The sequence below is a fragment of the Polyodon spathula genome, chromosome 4 (assembly GCF_017654505.1).
Source record: "Polyodon spathula isolate WHYD16114869_AA chromosome 4, ASM1765450v1, whole genome shotgun sequence".
NCBI lineage: Eukaryota > Metazoa > Chordata > Actinopteri > Acipenseriformes > Polyodontidae > Polyodon > Polyodon spathula.
This window is the reverse complement of record NC_054537.1, coordinates 96,585,168-96,606,578: the sequence shown is the minus strand read 5'-3', so window position 1 is coordinate 96,606,578 and position 21,411 is coordinate 96,585,168. Positions and strand designations below refer to the sequence as shown.

General features: G+C 39.4%; 1 protein-coding gene across 4 annotated transcripts in view; it reads left to right on the top strand.

The window, feature by feature from the left end:
* Positions 1 to 21,411, top strand: part of LOC121315189 (KH domain-containing, RNA-binding, signal transduction-associated protein 3-like) — a 169,149-nt gene that overhangs the window by 92,956 nt on the left and 54,782 nt on the right. For all 4 annotated transcript variants that reach the window (XR_005950209.1, XM_041249240.1, XM_041249242.1 and 1 more), the window contains exons 3-6: positions 9,558 to 9,674; positions 15,249 to 15,395; positions 16,386 to 16,525; positions 17,088 to 17,277. Coding sequence is in view for 3 of the 4 variants with exons in the window: in XM_041249240.1 (XP_041105174.1) it covers positions 9,558 to 9,674; positions 15,249 to 15,395; positions 16,386 to 16,525; positions 17,088 to 17,277 (594 nt within the window). In the remaining variant the exon portion in view is untranslated. The remainder of the gene's footprint in view (positions 1 to 9,557; positions 9,675 to 15,248; positions 15,396 to 16,385; positions 16,526 to 17,087; positions 17,278 to 21,411) is intronic.

The window sequence follows — 21,411 nt, the reverse complement described above, 5'->3', positions numbered from 1 at the left end:
CTAATTAATATGATTGGTGATTTAATCCTATGCCATATGGGTCATTTAATAGCATGGGTAATACTAAAGGACATTTTAAAATTGGGTCTATATGTATACAGGTTTGACATAATGTAATAAGGATACATTTATTCTGTACTTCGACTCTGCTGTGTCTGCCTCTCTGTTTGAAGCTAAACCAGGAAGCTTGTGTTTCATAGCACAGGGGTCTTGACAGCAGAGCTAAAGGAGCCTGCTCTGTCAAATGGCCTGAAGACACATCATCATCATTATCATTCACTGGCAGCAGGAGCTGGTCTCAAGCCTTCCTGGAGAGAATTGTGATTATACTAGCCCTTCACTGCCGAGGATAGTTCATATTTGCCATTTCAGTACAGGTAATATTAGGTGAAAATGTTCATTATACAATACACTAAAACATTAACCATAGTAGACACTGCGCTGGGTACTCATTCATATAAGCCAGTGGAGGCAAAGCACAATGTCTTAAAGTACTCAGAATTACTATGTAGGTAACATTTCACAACTGAGGATTGTAAATATCTGTGCTGTCACTTTTCACAAATTTCTCATTTGCGATTTTATTTTTTATGAATGCAACCTGAAATAAATAATAATTGAAAAAGCTTGCTGATACTGAGTGATATTGCAGCTTTCAATTTGATATATGCTGTGTGGTTCTTTATAGTGTCAGGAGAGTGAACTCATTGGTTGCAATACATTTCCTCACAGTTTCGGGATAGTTTCCTGTCAGAACCAAAACTTCTCAACCAATGCTTTGATCTGAAAATCATCCCAGATTGAAAAGCCCTGACAGCTGTTCAGTTTCTTGTGACAATCCTACATGATCTCAGGGTGACTGGGGTCAGATGAGCAAATTATAGCAAACGACAAACTGTCTCACTCTCTCGCTCTCTCACTCTCTCACTGTCTCACTCTCTCGCTCTCTCTCACTCTCACTCTCTCACTGTCTCGCTCTCTCGCTTTCTCACTCTCTCACTATCTCACTCTCTCTCTCTCTCGCTCTCTCACCCTCTCATTGTCTCACTCTCACACTCGCTCTCTCACCCTCTTGCTCTCTCACTCCCTCACCCTCTCTTGCTCTCTCACTGTCTCACTCTCACTCCCTCACTCTCTCCCTCTCTCACTTTCTCGCTCTCTCACTCTCTCGCTCTCTCACTCTCTCACGCTCTCACTCTCTCACTCTCGCGTGCTCTCGCTCTCACTCTCTCGCTCTCTCACTATCTCGCTCTCTCACGGTCTCACTCTCTCACTCTCTCACTGTCTCACTCTCTCGCACGCGCTCTCTCGCTCTCTCACTCTCTCGGTCTCTTGCTCTCTCACTCTTTCATGTTTTAGGCCTGCTAAATACGTAATAACACTATTTTCTACGGATTATGAAAAATGTCAGAATATATTGTGGCCTGTTTATTTATCCAGTTTTAGTTTGTACATTATGATAGCAACATGTAATATACTGTACCATCCTGTAAATAAGTGCTTCAGTTACTTGTTACATTACCAGTACTGCGTGAAGCCCTCGGTGGAAATGAACACTTTCCTGGCCTGGATATCACTTCATTTCACTTGATTTGGTGGCAGCTCATAGATATAGCATAACACATTGAAATGGTACAATAGCAGACACGGAGGCAGATGATTTGAAAGCTTTTGGAATCATATGCTGTTGGATCGGGTCAGAGTAGGAAAAACACTGCATCACAAACCATGAGGAATTTGAGCCACAGGATACACCCAATCATAGGATCCAGTTGCAGTAGTACAGATCCACTTGTGGTCTTCACAGTGTCCCTGTAATCATCTCTACCTCCACATTTTATAGATGGAATTATTCTGTTATCGTTAAAGGAGGAAGGCATAAGCCAAAACATTGGTCTAGTTGACGTAGTTTCTTTTAAGTTGTACATTATGGTTGAGTGTTTAAAGGATGAAGTAATAACTTATCAAAGTTCAATAAATTTGATGCTTTCTTTTTGATGAGACATGGGCCTATAAGTCAAGATCAGGTATACGCTCTATCGTAGTACAGTAGTGTGGAAATGTATTAGAACACCTCAAGATTCGTCATTTATTTCTTTCATATACCTAAATGTATGAAGGCATGTGTGAAAATGTTAGATCACTTTGTGCTTTATAACAGCTTCTAGATAGTATCATGCATTTTACCATGTGTAGCTTTGGGTTCCTTTTACTATTACTGTTTTAAATTCATTGCATGTGTGGCCTATTAAAGCCATCAATCAAATTAGGCAATCACTAATTTGCCTATTTTGACAATTTTCCCAGATTTTCAGTTCCAGTGGTTTGATTTCATATGCACAACAAATCAAAGCTACAGAAGCAATGGGATGTTCTAACAAACGTGCACACTGCTGTATATAAAGAATTGGTTGTTTGTTTCTGGACAATCAGATTGACTATTTACAACAACAACAACAACAACAACAACAACAACAACAACAACAACAACAACAAAACAGTGGCCTTAATGTTTATCCAAAATTTATCCAAATAGAAAGCTGCATGATTGATTGTAACAGAAACACAAACCTCTGGGTCACCACGTAAAATCTGAGCGATGATTTTTACAGGAGAAGCATCGAAACATGACATGTTATACAGAATACACTTTGACACATTTGTGTTTTTTTCCTAGTATAGCAAAGGCTTAACCACCCCCCGCTACAATGCTACAGCACTTTAGGTGGCACAATTCACATTGCAGTTATTCATGTACCTCTATTTATAAATATAGCATTGCGTATAATACATACAGTGGCTTGCGAAAGTATTGACCCCTCCTTGGCATTTTTCTTATTTTGTTGCCTTACAACCTGGAATTAAAATTGATTTTTATTTGGATTTCATGTAATGGACATACACAAAATAGTCCAAATTGGTGAAGTGAAATGAAAAAAATAACTTGTTTAAAAAAATTCTAAAAAATAAATAATGGAAAAGTGGTGCGTGCATATGTATTCATCCCCTTTGCTATTAAGCCTCTAAATAAGATCTGGTGCAACCAATTACCTTCAGAAGTCACATAATTAGTTAAATAAAGTCCACCTGTGTGCAATCTAAGTGTCACATGATTTGTCACATGATCTCAGTATATATACACCTGTTCTGAAAGGCCCCAGAGTCTGCAACACCACTAAGCAAGGGGCACTACCAAGCAAGCGGCACCACCAAGCAAGCGGCACCATGAAGACCAAGGAGCTCTCCAAACAGGTCAGGGACAAAGTTGTGGAGAAGTACAGATCAAGGTTGGGTTATAAAAAAATATGCGAAACTTTGAACATCCCACGGAGCACCATTAAAGCCATTATTAAAAAATAGAAAGAATATGGCACCACAACAAACCTGGCAAGAGATGGCCGCCCACCAGAACTCATGGAACAGGCAAGGAGGGCATTAATCAGAGAGGCAACAAAGAGACCAAGGATAACCTTGAAGGAGCTGCAAAGCTCCACAGCGGAGATTGGAGTATCTGTCCATAGGACCACTTTAAGCCGTACACTCCACAGAGCTGGGCTTTACGGAAGAGTGGCCACAAAAAAGCCATTGCTTAAAGAAAAAAATAAGCAAACACATTTGGTGTTCGCCAAAAGGCATGTGGGAGACTCCCCAAACATATGGAAGAAGGTACTCTGGTCAGATGAGACTAAAATTCAGCTTTTTGGCCATCAAGGAAAACGCGATGTCTGGTGCAAACCCAACACCTCTCATTACCCCCAGAACACCATCCCCACAGTGAAGCATGGTGGTGGCAGCATCATGCTGTGGGGATGTTTTTCATTGGCAGGGACTGGGAAACTGGTCGGAATTGAAGGAATGATGGATGGCGCTAAATACAGGGAAATTCTTGAGGGAAACCTGTTTCAGTCTTCCAGAGATTTGAGACTGGGACGGAGGTTCACCTTCCAGCAGGACAATGACCCTAAGCATACTGCTAAAGCAACACTTGAGTGGTTTAAGGGGAAACATTTAAATGTCTTGGAATGGCTTAGTCAAAGCCCAGACCTCAATCCAATTGAGAATCTGTGGTATGAGTTAAAGAGTGCTGTATACCAGCGGAACCCATTCAACTTGAAGGAGCTGGAGCAGTTTTGCCTTGAAGAATGGGCAAAAATCCCAGTGGCTAGATGTGCCAAGCTTATAGATACATACCCCAAGAGACTTGCAGCTGTAATTGCTGCAAAAGGTGGCTCTACAAAGTATTGACTTTGGGAGGGTGAATACTTATGCACGCTCAAGTTTTCTGTTTTTTTGTCTTATTTCTTGTTTGTTTCACAATAAAAAAATAGTTTGCGTCTTCAAAGTGGTAGGCATGTTGTGTAAATCAAATGATACAAACCCCCAAAAATTCCATTTTAAGTCCAGGTTGTAAGGCAACAAAATAGGAAAAATGCCAAGGGGGGTCAATACTTTCGCAAGCCACTGTAGATGTATAGTTGCAATACACTTGACTCTTGCTGGTCCATATTGACCAGCAATCTGAATCATGCTTTTATCATTAAATCAAAGCTGATAGCAGCTGTAGAAAACAAATTTCAATACCATAATTCTTTGATGAGTGTGTAAAACATTTACAAGTGTATTATTCAAATGGTTATTACTGAAGAAATCTAAGTGTATAATATAAATCAAGGACTCATTTTAGTACGGTACACACAGTGTACCTGGTGCCACTAGCATAAAGTTCTACCAAAGCTTGTATTGTAATGTAACTACATACATACAGTAGCAGCACCACTTCCACCAGTGTACAGGGTTACCAGAGTTTGCTTCAGAAAAGCTTAAAACAATAAATCAGAAATGCTATGCTAAAATGTTTTACTTAAGGCATACTTTTTTCCTCATTTACTTTAATCTCGAAGTTTGTTCCACCTGTTATCCCTCTACTGTAGTCTGGTTTTCTGTACCTTCTTTCAAGTGCCAAGCCTCTCTCACTGCCTGTCAGCCCAACTCTCCCCCACCCACTGCTTCAGCTGATCTCAGTCAGACTACAATGAACTCGTTAGAGAAAAAACAAGGCATATATTAGAAATTCTTCACCAGCGGCTTCCTGGGTGTCTGACATTTTGTTTTTGACAGTTCATCCAACAATTGCCCTTTATTATGTACAAGTAGACTCACACCCTCTTTCACCCTATGACAACAGCAAGGAATAATGCAGATTGTACCAAAGCCGTCAGGCCGAAATACGGCCTAATATTTTCCATTATGGTTTATTGTGCTTGATACAGTACAGTATTTAAACATGTGTTCACTGTTGAGTAGTAACCTCGTTGGATGCTGGGTCATTGGTATGCTTTGTGATTTATTTGGGATCAGTTCCTCCAGGGAACTGCCATTGCTCACCTCCTGCAGGCTGGCTATCCTGCAGCTTCTTACATCATAGCACTCATGCCTCCAGGGACAGTCTGCTGGAAACTTCTAATAACTGAACTGTACAGAAGCAGATCATAAGCATGGGCAAAGGTGAGGACTAAAACAATCTAGCATATGCCTTTGTGTAAAGACTAATTAATGACTAGCAATGTTCCTTCAGACAGGGGCATAACTCATAGCTGAAGGAAATGTGCTGACAGAAATCAGGACCTGCTACCTCTCTTCATCTCTACTCAAATTTGGTTTAGTTGGTTTCTCTATTTGTCCTTCTCTGCTGTATACAGAGTCTTAAGTAAACAGATAGGGGGATCTATTTTTACTTATGACAAATTTATGTACAGTACAGGATTAAACATTTATGGAAATCATTTTTAACCCTATAGGGAGGGTGCATTTAGACAAAAAAAATGGAATTTGTTGGTTATTCATTAAATTGAATAAAGCGTGTTAATTACTCAAATTAAAAAAATGCGGTCCCTTGGTTTCCTTTGTTTAAACAATTACTGAGTATCAATCAAGCACAATCAGGCAGTGTGATTTAACACAGAGCCTGCTGTGATCAGACTAACAAATTCATTTGTATTTTATAAGCGATTATTTGTCTTAAGTTCCTTCTATCCATTTGACATGAAATCTATGTTTGTTTTCACTTTCCTTAGTTTCCTTAGAAATGTATCATCTCTGCAGTGTATTATGGGATTGTAGTCCTGGACAGAGTGTGACTACGTCTCTGATTATACTCACAGTAATATCCCAGTTCACACAGCGGTAGCTCCTGTTTTAAGAAACGTGACATTTAGATGAAGAATTAGTTGCATTTGCTTGGTTTGTTTCCACTCTGCTTTTAAAACACTTAATGTGGAAGTTAATTGCCACTGATTGGTACTCAGTTGTAAAGGTGACGGAAAAGCAGCTTTTCTTGTGTTTGAAATCAACACCTTAATAAATACTTATAAAGGTAATTACTTGGTACGCAATTTTTACTCAACCAAAATTAAATATATCTAAATATAGAAAGTCACACAACACAGTGAGGGGGCTGCTGGCACAAGTTTTGACAAATGGGTATGGGTATATAAAAGTTTGTGAATAGGGCCTGTTCACCCAGTATTCCTGTAACATGTCCTATTCTTGTAATGCCCTGTGGCGTTATTGTCTTGTACTTCATGTGATTTTCAATTGTATAGTAAATGCATCTGTTTTTATAATTCCAGTTGTAACTTGCTCTGTTTGGTGGTACAGTATGCCTTTTGAATTCAGTCAGTGTTTGTGCAGAACTATATAAATGCATACTAGTCATACCTCAGAGAAAGCAAGTACATATTGAAGTAATGCAGTATTTATTTTATTTATTTATTTATTTTTATAAATGTAGTTGTCGCCAGTGGTTTTTACCCCAATTGTTATTTGTATCCCTGGCGACTCGGGAAATGGAGGCTGGAACACACGCCCTCCGAAACGTGTTCCTACCAATCTGTCATTTTTTGCACTGCAGATCTACAGCAAGGACACCAGCCCTATAGTGCTGGAGGACAACACAGACCTGATGCCTCCATGGCAGAACCGCAGCCGTCCTATCAGCCACAGGGGGCGCTGGTGCATGGTAAACAGTGGACTGCCCTGCCAACCTAAGCCCTCCCTAACCAGGCGGAGCTCCCTAGGAACCCCCGGTTACGGTGGGCAGTGACATAGCCTGGAATCGAACCTGCGATCTCCAGGATAAAGGGCACATCCTTTGCTGGATTCGCCTCTCGGGACCCCCCTAAACGAAACATTGTAATCGATCTGGCCTATAGTGAAGGATGTAACATGTATGCAACTACACATTTTAGAAAGTATTGGTTCACCAACACACCTGTGGACATTATGATATTATGATCAGGGGTGTAGTGCTGGGGGGCCGGGGGGGAGTGCTGCCAACCCCCCCCCCCACACACACACTATTCTTGGGCAGGGAGAGGACCACTTCCATACTTCACGTGTAGAATATTTAACTGTTTTGCTTCAGTTGGTAATTTGTGGAGATATACATGTGTATAACTCATACAAATAAGCAAAGAATACAATAACCATAACAAACCCTTGAGAGATAAAGGGAACCTGTATCAACGCTGTGCTGAAGTGTTAACATGTAAAATGTAATATAATAATAATGTAATAATTTGAACAGTTCTTATTTTTAGACCCATATATGAAAAATAATGTAGATAAAATAAGCTAAACCTGTTTTTAACAGATAAAACTAATTGCAACAAACAAATAAAGGGTACCTGTGGCCTTACATGTCTTTTTTTGCAAACAGATGCACTTCTGTTTCAAAACCTCTTATTCGCTCTTAAGTAACTGCAATAAGACAGTGAGACGAGCTGATTCTGGACCAAACCATTCAATACACGAGAATGGGGAGTGACGGAGTGTTACGCATAGGATTATTAATAATATTGACAGCATTTCAATCATGTGTGTATTAGTGTATGAAACTGTTTGTGAAAATATTACAGTATTTGTTTATTTATTTATCTTTAATATAAATAGCTGTAAGTCTAGTTGTTTTACAATAGTACCTCAATACCTGATTGTCTGAATTTGTAATCAATTGTTACACTTGTTAGCCCTTTCAGATAGTGTAAACAGGGACTTCAGGTGGCGTGGTAGGGTTGAGAGAGCAGGGGGGGGGGGGGGGGGGGGGGAGATAACTTCTAAATACAGCACTACACCACTGATTATGAGTTATATAGACCTTATTAATATTATTAATGTTTACCTTTAACATGTCATTAATCAGAGGAGTAAAGGCATTTCCGAATACCTTGACGTGATGCCACACAGAGGCTTTGTATCTATTAAACTGCATGACAACTTCACAGATTCCTTGAACAGACATTCATTCAAGCATAAACAGTGGCTTTTGAGCAGAGCATGTAATTCTGAGGGGTAGATGGGCCCTAAGATGGGCCAGTCGCAGTGCAGACATGTGGCAGTTTGCATTTTTGTTGCGACAATTCGCAAAGTATACAATTTGTCATACGTGCTGAGAGAAAACGTGTTAATGAAAAGAGTTGCAATATACTAAAATGTCGCTAATAGCACTGCGCTTGTTTAGCACATTTCACCCTTGACTTCCGACCCGTTTGCAGCTGGTTTGCGACAGGCGCAGCACTTTATTACATCGACCACTTTAGTACATCTACCACGGCCCTTTTGTTTTTGTGCATTTGTTATGTTTTTATACAGCAGTGTATTTGTGCCAGTGAGGTTAATATCTGTACAAACATCACTTGTTTAAAATCAGTGAAGAGTAACAATTAATGTGTGTTGTGTCTGCAAGGTGGTCTTACCTGTTTGTTTTGGTTTCAGAAACAATAACTTTTTTTTTTTTTTTTTAAATCAGATCATTTCGTTGAGTACTGTGAAATAAATGAGCTGTGGAATAGGTATGAAATAGATATAACCCAACCTTTGGACTTCTGAACTCTAGTCGTTAAGTGAACAAGTTACCAAGGTACCGGTACAGCAAAGGGTGGAGAATGACCTGTCATACATTACCTCTCTTCTGTAAAGCACCAAATCAACCCTGGAGATAACTGAGGAAAAACACTAAATAGAACAAAAAAGCAATACCCTATCAGAACAATTTTTAACCCCGTTCTGCTAAGAAAAGACATTTCTGTGAATATTTCCTTCTTGTTTATATTGCATATTTTCAGAATGAATAAATAGGATTGAAACTTAATACAAATACAATGTATATTTCCAAATGGATTTCTTTTCATTATTACATATTTTACATGCAGTTACTCCATATTTACTGTGCTGTTTACAAAACCTACAGCAATACAAGCATTTAGGACACAATTCTGTGATTATGAATCTAGAACTTGCTACAGTTCTTTTCCTGGTTATATCACTGCTAAGTGTATATACAATCTAGCTACAGTGCAGTCATTGCAAAGATGTTTATATAACTCTAGAAATCCACAGCCACCGTTTCACCGCCCTAGTGGCGGGATAGGGGGGTAACCCCCCCCCCCCCCCCCCCCCCCCCCCCCCCCCCCCCCCCCCCCCAGTATACATTATTTTTTTATTTTTTTTTTATAAGCATTGAATCAAGCTGAGTAATATTCTATTTTGTTTTGTTGCAGTTTAACTTTGTTGGCAAACTCCTGGGTCCACGTGGGAACTCCTTGAAGAGGCTACAGGAAGAGACCCTCACGAAGATGTCCATCCTTGGAAAGGGTTCCATGAAAGAAAAAGAAAAGGTACTCCGAGCTGAAAACATTTCTATTGCACCCTTACGTCTTTCTTTTTTTGGTTGTCTAATTCTACAGTGTATGTATTAAAGATATCACAATGCATTATTCATATTGCTGGTTAGTTCAAAAACCATTTCAATTCAGACAATTAATGAGTTTCCATTTAATTAAAACTGTTTCAGATAACAGCTCAAAGCATCATCCTCACTGATTCAATGCTTTTTTTGTTTTATGACCTTTGCTTTAGTTTTACCAGCCCACAGATTCAATTGCATTTTGAACTGTCAGGGTTTTAGCTATTAAAAGAAAACCACAAAAAACCAAAAACAGACACTGTAACCTTTTTTTTTATTTTTATTTTGGAAGATCCTACACTTTAAAAGACTCTTAAAATAACATCAGCTCCCAGCAGCCACAATGGGAAATTACTTTTGTTGGAGCTTTTTGATGTTGATGTTTTGTGGAACTGTCAGGTGGGAAAGGCAATGGCCTCTCTTCCTAACTCTGGGAATCCCCAATCTCTCATGTGGGGATTAATAGTGCTTTTAAAAAGTTAACACAAAGCGCACCTCTGCCCTCTCGTTCTGCCTTCTTGCTACTCTCTCCCTGGTTCAGCGGCTCCAGACGCATTTATGTAGCCCCGCCTGCTGACTGAACCCTGTGATGGATGTAATCCCAACCCAATCACATCCGTCAACTGGGCACCGCCCCCCCACCACTATGAGCCTAAAGTGACAATAAAACAACACAATGACATAAACAGGGACTAAATCTGCAGGGGACCCCGATTCCTAATGTGACAGTGTGCTCCCAGGCGGGTTGATGTGCACCTACTACCTACACAAACACACAGCTGTAAATGCTATAGGGGGTACCCCTCCCTCAACACGTTACAATATATTTCAGTTTCAGATTGCGAGGAGACACATTTCCCAGATGCCCTATTGGGGGAAATTCATTAAGCCAAAACTAGAAATGAAATGTGTAAGAATGCGTGTTTATTCATTTCAAGTTTTGTAACTTCAATGGGCTCTTTCAGAAGAGACAATGTTGCCATAATAACACTCTAGAGGAAATGGCTTTGCAAATTTCCCTGATATCTTAAGCTTCCTGAAAAGTAACTAAAGATAGTTTGAATGGATGCAGCTCAGTTCCTTAAAGAATAAGATGTTGCAAAGCTGTACATCATTCAGCAAGGCTTTCTATGTTCACCTAAATATCTATTCCTTCCAGACTGAAAATAAATAATTAAATATATTTATAAAACAGATAACGCATTCCAGAAAAAACCTCCTGTATTCAAACAGAAGACAGAATAGCATATGAGTGCACTTAATAGGTTTCAATATTTCATAGACCAAAACAGAGGAATACACTAATAGCCCATAGGGACTCCTTAAGGACCGTGGTCTTGGTTCATCTGCAGGTTATCATCACAGAGCTAATGAAATGGCAAAAACTGTGCAGCAGGAAGATCATTTCAAATAGGCAGCCAGTGGAAAGATGTTCAATGGGGCCCCCGATGGAAATTCTTTATCTTTATAGCTATTTAAATCACTAATAGAAATTTGCTGGAATGGGACTTTAATGTGCATACCTGCCGATCATTGTTGAAAAGGCTTTTGCATTGTTTATTGAATTGCTGGCTTTTCTATCAACACACAGACTCTAGCAGCTGCAGTAACATGGTGGTAGCTTACACACATGTATAAAAAGGTCATATTTAGCATTTAGAAGTTGACTGTGGAAAATGTATTGGTAAAAACAACACTTTGTATATGTTTTTTTTATGCTATTTTACATTTAATATAATTTATAAATACTATTATAAAAATAATTAGTATGCAAATCACCAAAGTTTGCAATTCGGGCTGTTAAGACTGGCAAGACTCCCAAAACATCTTCATTTCAAGCATAAATAACTTATATGCCTCTAAAACAAATATAGGCGATCCTCAACTGAGGACGCTTCGATTTACGACGCACGGCGCTTACGACTCTTTTGCATTATTACCCTGCTTCGACTTTTACGATATTGATACAGCATTTACGACACGGCGAGACTCGAGCCATGCGTCATGTGCACAGCTCGGTATCTGATCCACAGTACATGCTGTCGTCGTCCTGACTCAGTCTAGCGGTTTTTGTGCATGTAACTGTTTTTTTTTTTTTCAGAATTTATTTGCTCTTAACAATGTCCAATAAGACTCAAAAAGAAACCTAAGCTGTGAACTCTGTCAGATGATGGGGGGCTTAACCCCCTAGGAGTACCACATACACACACTGAATCCGTCATGGGAAAGCCCTGAGTCTGTACTTTTAAACAAGCCAGGTAGATGTCTCAGTAATATGCGCGTAGTCACTGGGCTGAGTGTAAAGAGTTAAATAAATATTTGCATGAGTACAATGTAACGGGTCATTTTTGTAAAACTATATTATCTGGCCAAAGAGTCAGGAACGTAACTCCAATTTATAACATTGTTCCTATGGGAAAATGTGCTTCGACTTACAAGGCGACTTTCAGGACCCAATTGCGTCATAAGTGCGAGGACTGCCTATACTTGAAACCATGGCATATAAATGAAATCCTATCCCTGACCTACATGTCTTCAATGAAAACAACGCCGTCTGTTTTGAATGTGACAATGCCATTCTCTTCTGCTTCAATAAATATTGGGCTCGATTTAAATAAATGAGTGCAGTCACAGGCACGGTGGTTAAAGTCAAACCCATCTGCTCCATAGGGTGTGGCTTCTCCAAAAGTGCGATTCCGATCAAAATAAAGTGACAGCGCCCAGCCAATCAATGCTGAGTCGGTTGGAGAATCTGCTATCCAGTCAGGGCCAGGAAACAATCCCTTTAAGAGACAGACTGCGCTTGTGTCACCGCAAGGCTTTGTTTTGAATGTAGAAGAGGCGATCGTGTCGAGCGGCAGTAGCACAGAGCAAGAAAAAATAGCACAAGTAAGAACAGCAAGTAGTAGGTCACTCGCCAAGAGAATACGTAAACCATGCTTCACGACACAGGAGATAGCTATATTTATAGAAGAGGTAGATGCACATAGGGCAATCATTTATTATTTATAATAATTATACAAGGCACATTATTTCATGGCATTGACTTTACTAAATGTAAAGTGTGAAACACTTACTACCCTCCCTGATCTGTCTACCAGTAGCAGCAGCTGATTCATCTTTTAGTGGGACATGAAGTGCTGCATCACGTTCCCTCTGAGCTTGTAACATACTAGAGTTCCAATGTAACCTGGGCTTTAATTCTCATAGAATATATAGAATATTTCCCGAAGCCCAATCTCCCCAATACTAGTTCACAGTGTGCTTTCATAAAGTCAAAACCTTGTTCTCCTGGCTTTACAGGAGATGCGACGTGCCTGTGTTGTTACTGTGATATGCTTAAATAAAGTTGCTGAAACTAATCAGACTGCTTGCAGTTGTTTGATTTCAACTTGTTATTCAAAAGGGAGACTAGTTGCTATAGTATTGTGGTTTCTGTATTGCCATTGAAAACAAACACTTAATAGTCGATTATTTTTTTTTTGTATCTTTAGTTGCTATGCTAAGTTTAAATGAATAGAGGACAGCGAGGAAGCAAAATATTTTACACATTGACAGACAACATTCAGATGGCGTGTGCACTACAAGAATGGAGACTTTCAACAAGTCTCTGCTCCATTTTTGCGCCACAGAATCGGGGGCAAGCACCATTTGCGCTTGCACTCGCATTTGCACTGTGATCACAGCCCACTGTGTTTAATTGTGACATCTCTGTCTACCTACTGTATAAATATTTATAGAATGTGAAATGCCCTGAAATAAGCCATTTCTTTACAGTGCAAAAAACACAACTAGTTATAGATGTTGTCACTGAGGTCACATGATCATTTCGAAAGATGTCCTGTCCTCATGTTGGGAACAGGAAGCCTGAGATGGGGTGGACAGCGAGCCTCAGATACAGAAGTAAGGTACTGTTTTGGTCTCAGTTAGAGGTGTGGCACATTGTAAAGGCCTGTGTGGAATTTGCAATACATCTCTTAGTTACTGTAGTTGCACTGGGGTCGCTGCAAGGAGGTAGACAAAGGCAAATGAGGCACCACAGAGTAGCTCAATCAAGCTCTTTTTATCATTTTCCAATCAGGGCCACAGGGCCCACTTAGAACTTTAGGGGAATTTTTCATTGATATTTTTGAAAGTATTTTTTAATAGTATCAAAATATAACAAACAAGGAACCGGCACCACTTCCTGTTTACATTTACATCATCAGTAGTCGGAGTGATACAGCATCTGAATAGTCTGCAGGTGCCCCTGGTTACTTTTAAATTACATTGTGCCTCCCTCAGGGCTTCCTGTTGTAAAGATAAACATTAAACATTTAAAGATAATATCTAATGAAAAATGGTTATCAGCATCGATGTACAGCTACAATATAACCTCAGATCAGCTCAAAGAAAGATGCAGCGCGTTCCCATTTATCCACATTCCTCACTTATCCACATGGACTCAGGTATTGAGGGTTGTTTTCCTTATCTCTGAATGCAAGTGCAAAGCAGAATGAGATTAGTGGTAATGGAACCTTCACAAAGAGTGTTTTTTTTAAGGGTTGTTTTGACAAATAAAATTAAGTTGGATATTTATAAAACTGTCAACATCAATGACAAGGAATGGATGGCTAAGGAATGGATTGCTGGGCTGGGTTGGGTGGGAGATGGAGGGGAGTGGTACTGGGATGCCAGTGTCACTGTCACGCCTTCTCGAGGCATCGTGGGCTAGCTGACGAAACACAGAAGACAGGAGGTGCCCACCTGATGACTACTGCGAAGTGCCACACCCAGCCCATTGCAGACGGTTGCCATGAAGAGGCGCTAGGGAGGTTTGCCTTTGCGTGTACTGATGCAACAGGGAGGCTGCAAATAGGCTGATCCCTGGAGCCAGCATTACACTTTAGCCATCAACACTGAGCCAATAGGTTACCTGGCAGAGGAAAAAGCGCTGAAGGCTCATATATTAAAGTGAAGCTGTGTCTTGGTTGGTTCCCACCACTACTATCTCATTTTATCCAATATTAGTATGAAGTAAATAACACCTACGCTCGTGTACTAAAAATCAGTCTAACACCCCTGCTGTAACAATATACAATCTGTATAAACAGGACCATTGTTAACAAGATGTGTTATCTCTGTTGCTGACTCTTGTGTAAATGCTAGAGAACGGTCTCTGTCTCAAACAGTTATTTTGGCCTTGTTTTCATTTTCTGATCAATTGTAAACACACTGTTGAGTATCTTCAGCTGAAAATCCCAGAAATGATACTGATGAGATGGTTTCTGGTTTTCTGAAGGAGGAGAATGGATTTTAGTAATATACTCACACAGCACACGTCCTCCGATATCTAACCACTGGCATGAAAGGTGCTATAGACTTCTTTTTGTTTGTTGACTGCTATTATCTGCAGCCCACAGTAACAGCAGGCTGCTGGGGCTCTAGAGCGGAGATTCAGTGCAGGAGATGGTGCTTTTTATTGTGTGGAGCCCATGGTGCTGGCTGACACCTTTGTGTTTTGCAGGAGGAAGAGCTTAGAAAGAGCGGAGAAGCCAAATACCAGCATCTCAGCGAGGACCTCCATGTGCTGATTGAAGTATTTGCTCCACCAGCAGAAGCCTATGCCAGAATGGGACATGCGCTAGACGAGATCAAAAAGTTCCTCATTCCAGTGAGTAAACCGTGCCTTAATTGTGAAAAGAGACCACAGCAAAGTGGGTGCAGGGGGACTTTTATTTAGACATGTCTGCATAAAACTGTAATAAATCACTCAGGTACTTCATTAAAGTATCATGGAATCTGTTAAGTGTGCAACAGGTTCTAGTGGATTTCATACAGCACTTAACGCTATGACCTGCAATGTATTCCTTACTGCAAAAACACCAAAACATCAGTACCCAAAGAAATGTAAGGAACACACTAATGAGCATGTGTAACAGAGCAGAGGCTGGGACCCACAAACAGCAAGAAACAGCAAGCATCTTAACCACTGTTTACTAGATATTACCTCATCTCATATCACTGATGGGACAGAATAAATAACAGCAGTGCATTACACAACACTGCCCATTACACATGCAGAAATCTGATCATGCAAACACTCAAAAATTATATATATATATATATACACACACACACACACACACACACACACACACATACATATATATATATATATATAGATATCTACACACAAGCAGCTTCCAAATTAAGGTGGGAGTGTTGTTGAAGTTGTGGATAAACTGGGAAATCTGAAGGATGCAGCCATTGTAAATTTTGTAAATAATCTCACTCTAACAGGCTTTCATTTCAGATGCAGGTGAAAACACATGATTAATTCAGACATGGAATCCATAAAACATCTCTCAAAGTAGTAACCCTAAGGCTGAAGCCTTTTCCATACTTATGCATTAATTCCAGACTCCCCCAATGTGCAGTGGCCCGCATACAGTAGGCTTTCCCTTGAACCAGCTGCTTTTCTCCTAGCTGTGAAACTCCCTCGTCTGCACCACCAAGCACCAGCAGCCAGCTCCTTCCTTCCCAGCTACAATCTGATTGTCATTAAGGCTGGCAATATGATGTATTTGAAGATGTGCCTGACTGTGACTTGCAGTTAAGTATTTTATTATGGTATAATTTCACACTAGTATTCTGTCTTAAGGATTACAATGATGAAATCAGACAGGCACAGCTTCAGGAGCTGACGTATCTCAATGGAGGATCAGAAGATGCAGAAGTGCCAGCCGTCAGAAGCAAACCAATAGCAAGAGGCAGAGGCACACCCACACCAGGGCTGCCCAGGTAACAAACACACACAATGAAACCAATAGCAAGAGAGAGGCACACCCACACACCAGGGCTGCCCAGGTAACAAACACACACAATGAAACCAATAGCAAGAGAGAGGCACACCCACACCAGGGCTGCCCAGGTAACAAACACACACAATGAAACCAATAGCAAGAGAGAGGCACGCCCGCACCAGGGCTGCCCAGGTAACAAACACACACAATGAAACCAATAGCAAGAGAGAGGCACACCCACACCAGGGCTGCCCAGGTAACAAACACACACAATGAAACCAATAGCAAGAGAGAGGCACACCCACACCAGGGCTGCCCAGGTAACAAACACACACAATGAAACCAATAGCAAGAGAGAGGCACGCCCGCACCAGGGCTGCCCAGGTAAGAAACACACATGGCTTAAATTGTTGTGATGTTGGAGTGTTAAGTTAGAGGACAAGACTCAATGCCTCTATACATGTTAACAAGCAGTGGGAGTAAAAATAGAAAGAAAGAAACAGGCATATTTTGGGCCATTGGTTTTCCTAACTAAATGTTTAATTTGTGTCTGTTTTCAGGGGTAGAGGAGGGGTCCCTCCACCCCAGGCAGTGGTACCCCGTGGTGCTCCTGCCCCCCGGGCAGGCCCTCCAGGTCGAGCTCCCATGACGACAGGACGTGGCCTCCCTGCACCGAGAGCCAGAGGGGCCCCCCCACCTACTGGATACAGACCCGTTCCACCCGCTGCACAGGAAGCCTATGGAGAATTTGTGAGTTCATAGAACACACCTTGGGTTCCAGAACCTGTATGGGAAACTTGTCGATATAGTAGATTCAGATACACTTATATTCAGTACATGAGTTCACAGAACACACCCTGGGGGTGTTTCTGCTGACGAGCTGTGGCTAGCATCAAGATAAAATCTCTCCTACCTTGTACAAAACAAAGGAATTGATGGCTGCCAGGTCCACTATAGATAACAACAGGCTTGTGTGTGTGTGTGTGTGTGTGTATATATATACACACACAACACAGTACAAAATATATATATATATATATATATATATATATATATATATATATATATATATATATATATTATATATATATATACACATATATATACATATATATATGAACATATATACATACAACATATATATATATATGAACATGTATGTATATATATATATATGTATATATATACATGTGTGTGTCACATTGTATGTATACATATCCGTATATATATATATATATATATATATATATATATATATATATATATATATAAATATATTATTACTATTAATGTTATAATGTGTGTGTGTGTGTGTGTGTGTGTGTGTGTTTGTACTTGTATATAACTGTTCAGTACCACTGTCAGATGTGCTTTGCGGAGTGATGTTATATACAGTGTAAAACTCAGGTTTGGGGCTATTAGAAAAATACTCATTTTTAAAGCGACCTTTAGAGTGTGCTATATGTACGTGTATTAATAGGACCCATTGCTATGTTCCCCCAGTTGTTCGGATGAACAGGCTTCTGCTGTATGTTATTCTGTTATTCTTAGTTCATTTGTAACTGTAACTGCACTTTTTTGGGGGGACTCGAGCACTGATATTGTAACATTTTCATGTTTAGGAAGTAGTACACAGGGAGACGGTGCTGAATTCTCTAAATGTTTGTTTTATTTGAAGCTGTTTGAAGAATTCCTGTCAGGGGCCAGAATTCGCAGCACCAAAATAATAACCCTACGTTTTAGTCTTGGCGCTTTCACTGCACATTCTCTCTGGCACAGCTCACACGCTCACTTAGTCACACCCACAGTTGCTCATTCAAGTTCAGCGCTGGACTGTCTCCAGATAAACTGAACAGACAAGTCCTGCAACAAAGCAATCATCCGGGTTGTTACGATATATTTTTTTATTTGAAAGTAAAATATATATGAAAGCACCTTTATGTACAAAAATCTTCACTAATATACAATTGAACAAGAACTGTTGAGTATTTATTTTCGTTTCAGACAGTATTAAATGGCAGTGTTTATATCTGATAGTGAAAATAAATAAATCAATAGCAAGATACAGAAAGAAAGAAATGCATATAGATTGATTTTTGTATTCGTAATACATAGGCTATTCTTCAAAATAGCTAATTTTCAGAAAAAATTATGTTCGTTTTGTCCAGTGGGGACCACAAATAGCATTACTTTCATCAACCAGTATTGAGAGGAACCGTACTTCCTTCCGCCAATAGGGACAACAGTGAGCGTTACACTGCTCAAGATCAGAATCTCAGAATGATGATGATGATGATGATGATGATGATGATGATGATGATGATGATGAAATATGACTCAAAAAATTTTAGAGGTTGTATATCGTTTCCAGAGATTCTCAGTCGATTTAATCTCTCTCTCTCTCTCTCTCTCTCTCTCTCTCTCTCTCTCTCTCTCTCTCTCTCTCTCTCTCTCTCTCTCTCTCTTTCAAAATACTGCTTGTCTCAACTAATTGTGTAGCATTGACAGTAACATAGCACAACACGCTTGCAAACCGAAGGTTATAGTTTCATCAAATCCCACACATGCCAGATTATATATAATTACAGGCAAATGTTCAATTTTAAAGCAGCACTAAAACTCCCTCGGGTTTATTTTGTTTATTTGTTTTTTATGCTAGTCCATTTTAAAATATCACTAAATTATTGAATATACATTATATACATCTAAATAAATGTGTTCCCTTTTATTGTAGCTGAAAAACACAAGCCGAGTTAGATATCACATCTTTTTTCAATTAATGGATAATAACACACACACACATTACGTGAATAGCTAAATTGTTCAACCTATATTGAGGCAATGTATTGCTGTTTGAATAGGGTAAATGTAAACAGTAGCCTAGTCTGCTGAAAGGGTTAAGATGTGAATCTGCGTAGCGTAGCGGTTATGTAGTTGGAGTGAAAGTATGTATGTTCAATGAAAGTGTCATTCATTTTTGATACACATAAATAAAATATAGGCCCTATTATTTATTTACTTTTTTAAGTTTGCGACTAGTCTATTTTAAAATATCAATAAATGGTTTAATATAAATGATACAGAAGTCAAAATAAATGCGTTCCCTAGTATATTTCCATGTTGACAAAGCAAGTTAATTGTCATTAAAGACGCGGATGTCCTGTAATATACATATGTGGAGAGCCCGATTGATGGTTTATTTAGCTGTTTAGCTTTCTGACTTTATTAGAATAGACTCCTGACAGGTGTGTAGTCAGTCCTCCGAAGAAGTTAGGTGTTTGTTTTGTTTTTGATGTTTTTCATTAAAAGTGCGCGTAAGCGCTAAACCTCCAGTTTTCTATGTCCTTGGTATCATTAAAAAGGGGCAAACAAATGATCGTGAGAGAGGCCGTGTTACAATATATACACACTGCTGTGCAAAAGTCTTTTTTCTACTGTAATGAATAAGGAAACTATAGCTTTGTGTTCAATGCAAATACACCTTTATGAAAAAGAAAATCTTACTCAAATAACCACGTTTATACACAGTATACCTTGATATAAACTAATAGCGAGTATGTCTACACTTTTCCTTCAAAACCATTGAAATTCTAAGGACACTTTAAAATGATTTTGTTATAAACTCTTGTGGAATGTGTTCCATGCTTCTTCCAAGACCTTCCAAAGATCATCTAAGTTGCTGGGATTCTTTTTTTTACTATTTTCTTTGTCCAAATAGTCCATACAGCTTCAATGAGATCTGAGCTTTGAGGGGACCATTCCATGCATTGAAGAGCTCTATTGGACCAATAAGTCTTGCACCACTGTTATAGCATGGTGGATTATAATGTTTTCGTACCTTGCTGCAGTCAATATACCAGACTTTCCAGCAATTTTCCAACACCACTTGAGGATATGCACCCCCCAAACTTGAATTGAACCTCTCCATGTTTAAATGTTGGCTTCAAGCAAGGCTCTTTATAAGTTTCAGTTGTTTGACGTCTCACATACTGTCTTCAATTAGATCCAAATAACTGCACCTTTGACTCGTCTGTCCAAAGCACATTTGTCCATTGTTCCATAGTCCCATTTCTGTGTTCTTGTGCATATTTTAGCCTTTTAGTCTTGTTCCCTTTTAATAACAGAGGTTTTCTTACTGCAACACATCATTTAAGTCCTGATTTCAAGAGTGACCTTCATATTGTCGATTTGATGGACAGTGACACCTGTGCCTTCTGCCAGTTCTGTCGTCAATTCAACACTTGTCTTCTTTCTATTCCTTAAGGATATTATCTTCAAGTATTGCTAAACCTTATTAGACAGCTTTGTGAGTCTCCCAGTCATGGGTTTATCAATTACAGATGATGTTTCTCTGTACTTGTTGATTATGCTTCGTAAAATCAAGTGATGCAGACCATTTCACTCAATGTGTTTCCTTCTTTATGCAGAAACACAATTCTATGGCGATCTTCTACTGAAATTTTAGCCATTTTGTTTTAAGCTAACAGTTAATTCTGATAGCTTTGTATTCTGCAGTATGAAGTGGGCTTTCAGCTTTATTGATAAAGAGGAACACCTATTGTTAATTACGAGGAACATCTGACAATGTGTCATCAATTAGGTTTCATTGGTAAATGTGATGGATTAGTTTACTTTGACGTTAGTATGTATTAAAGATTGGCAAATGGCAAGCTCGGTTTCTTCTCACCCAAAGAAAGCTGTATTAATAACAGTCAAAGTTGTTATAATAGTAATGGAGGCTTTGAGTAAAATGTTGAAGCTCCTAACATCCTTATATTGTAACTTCTGAATGTGAAAGACATATATATATATACTTTTTGTAATTAAAGGCGTTGCAAGAAAACTATTCACACTGCCTAACTGACTATTCACACTGCCTAACTG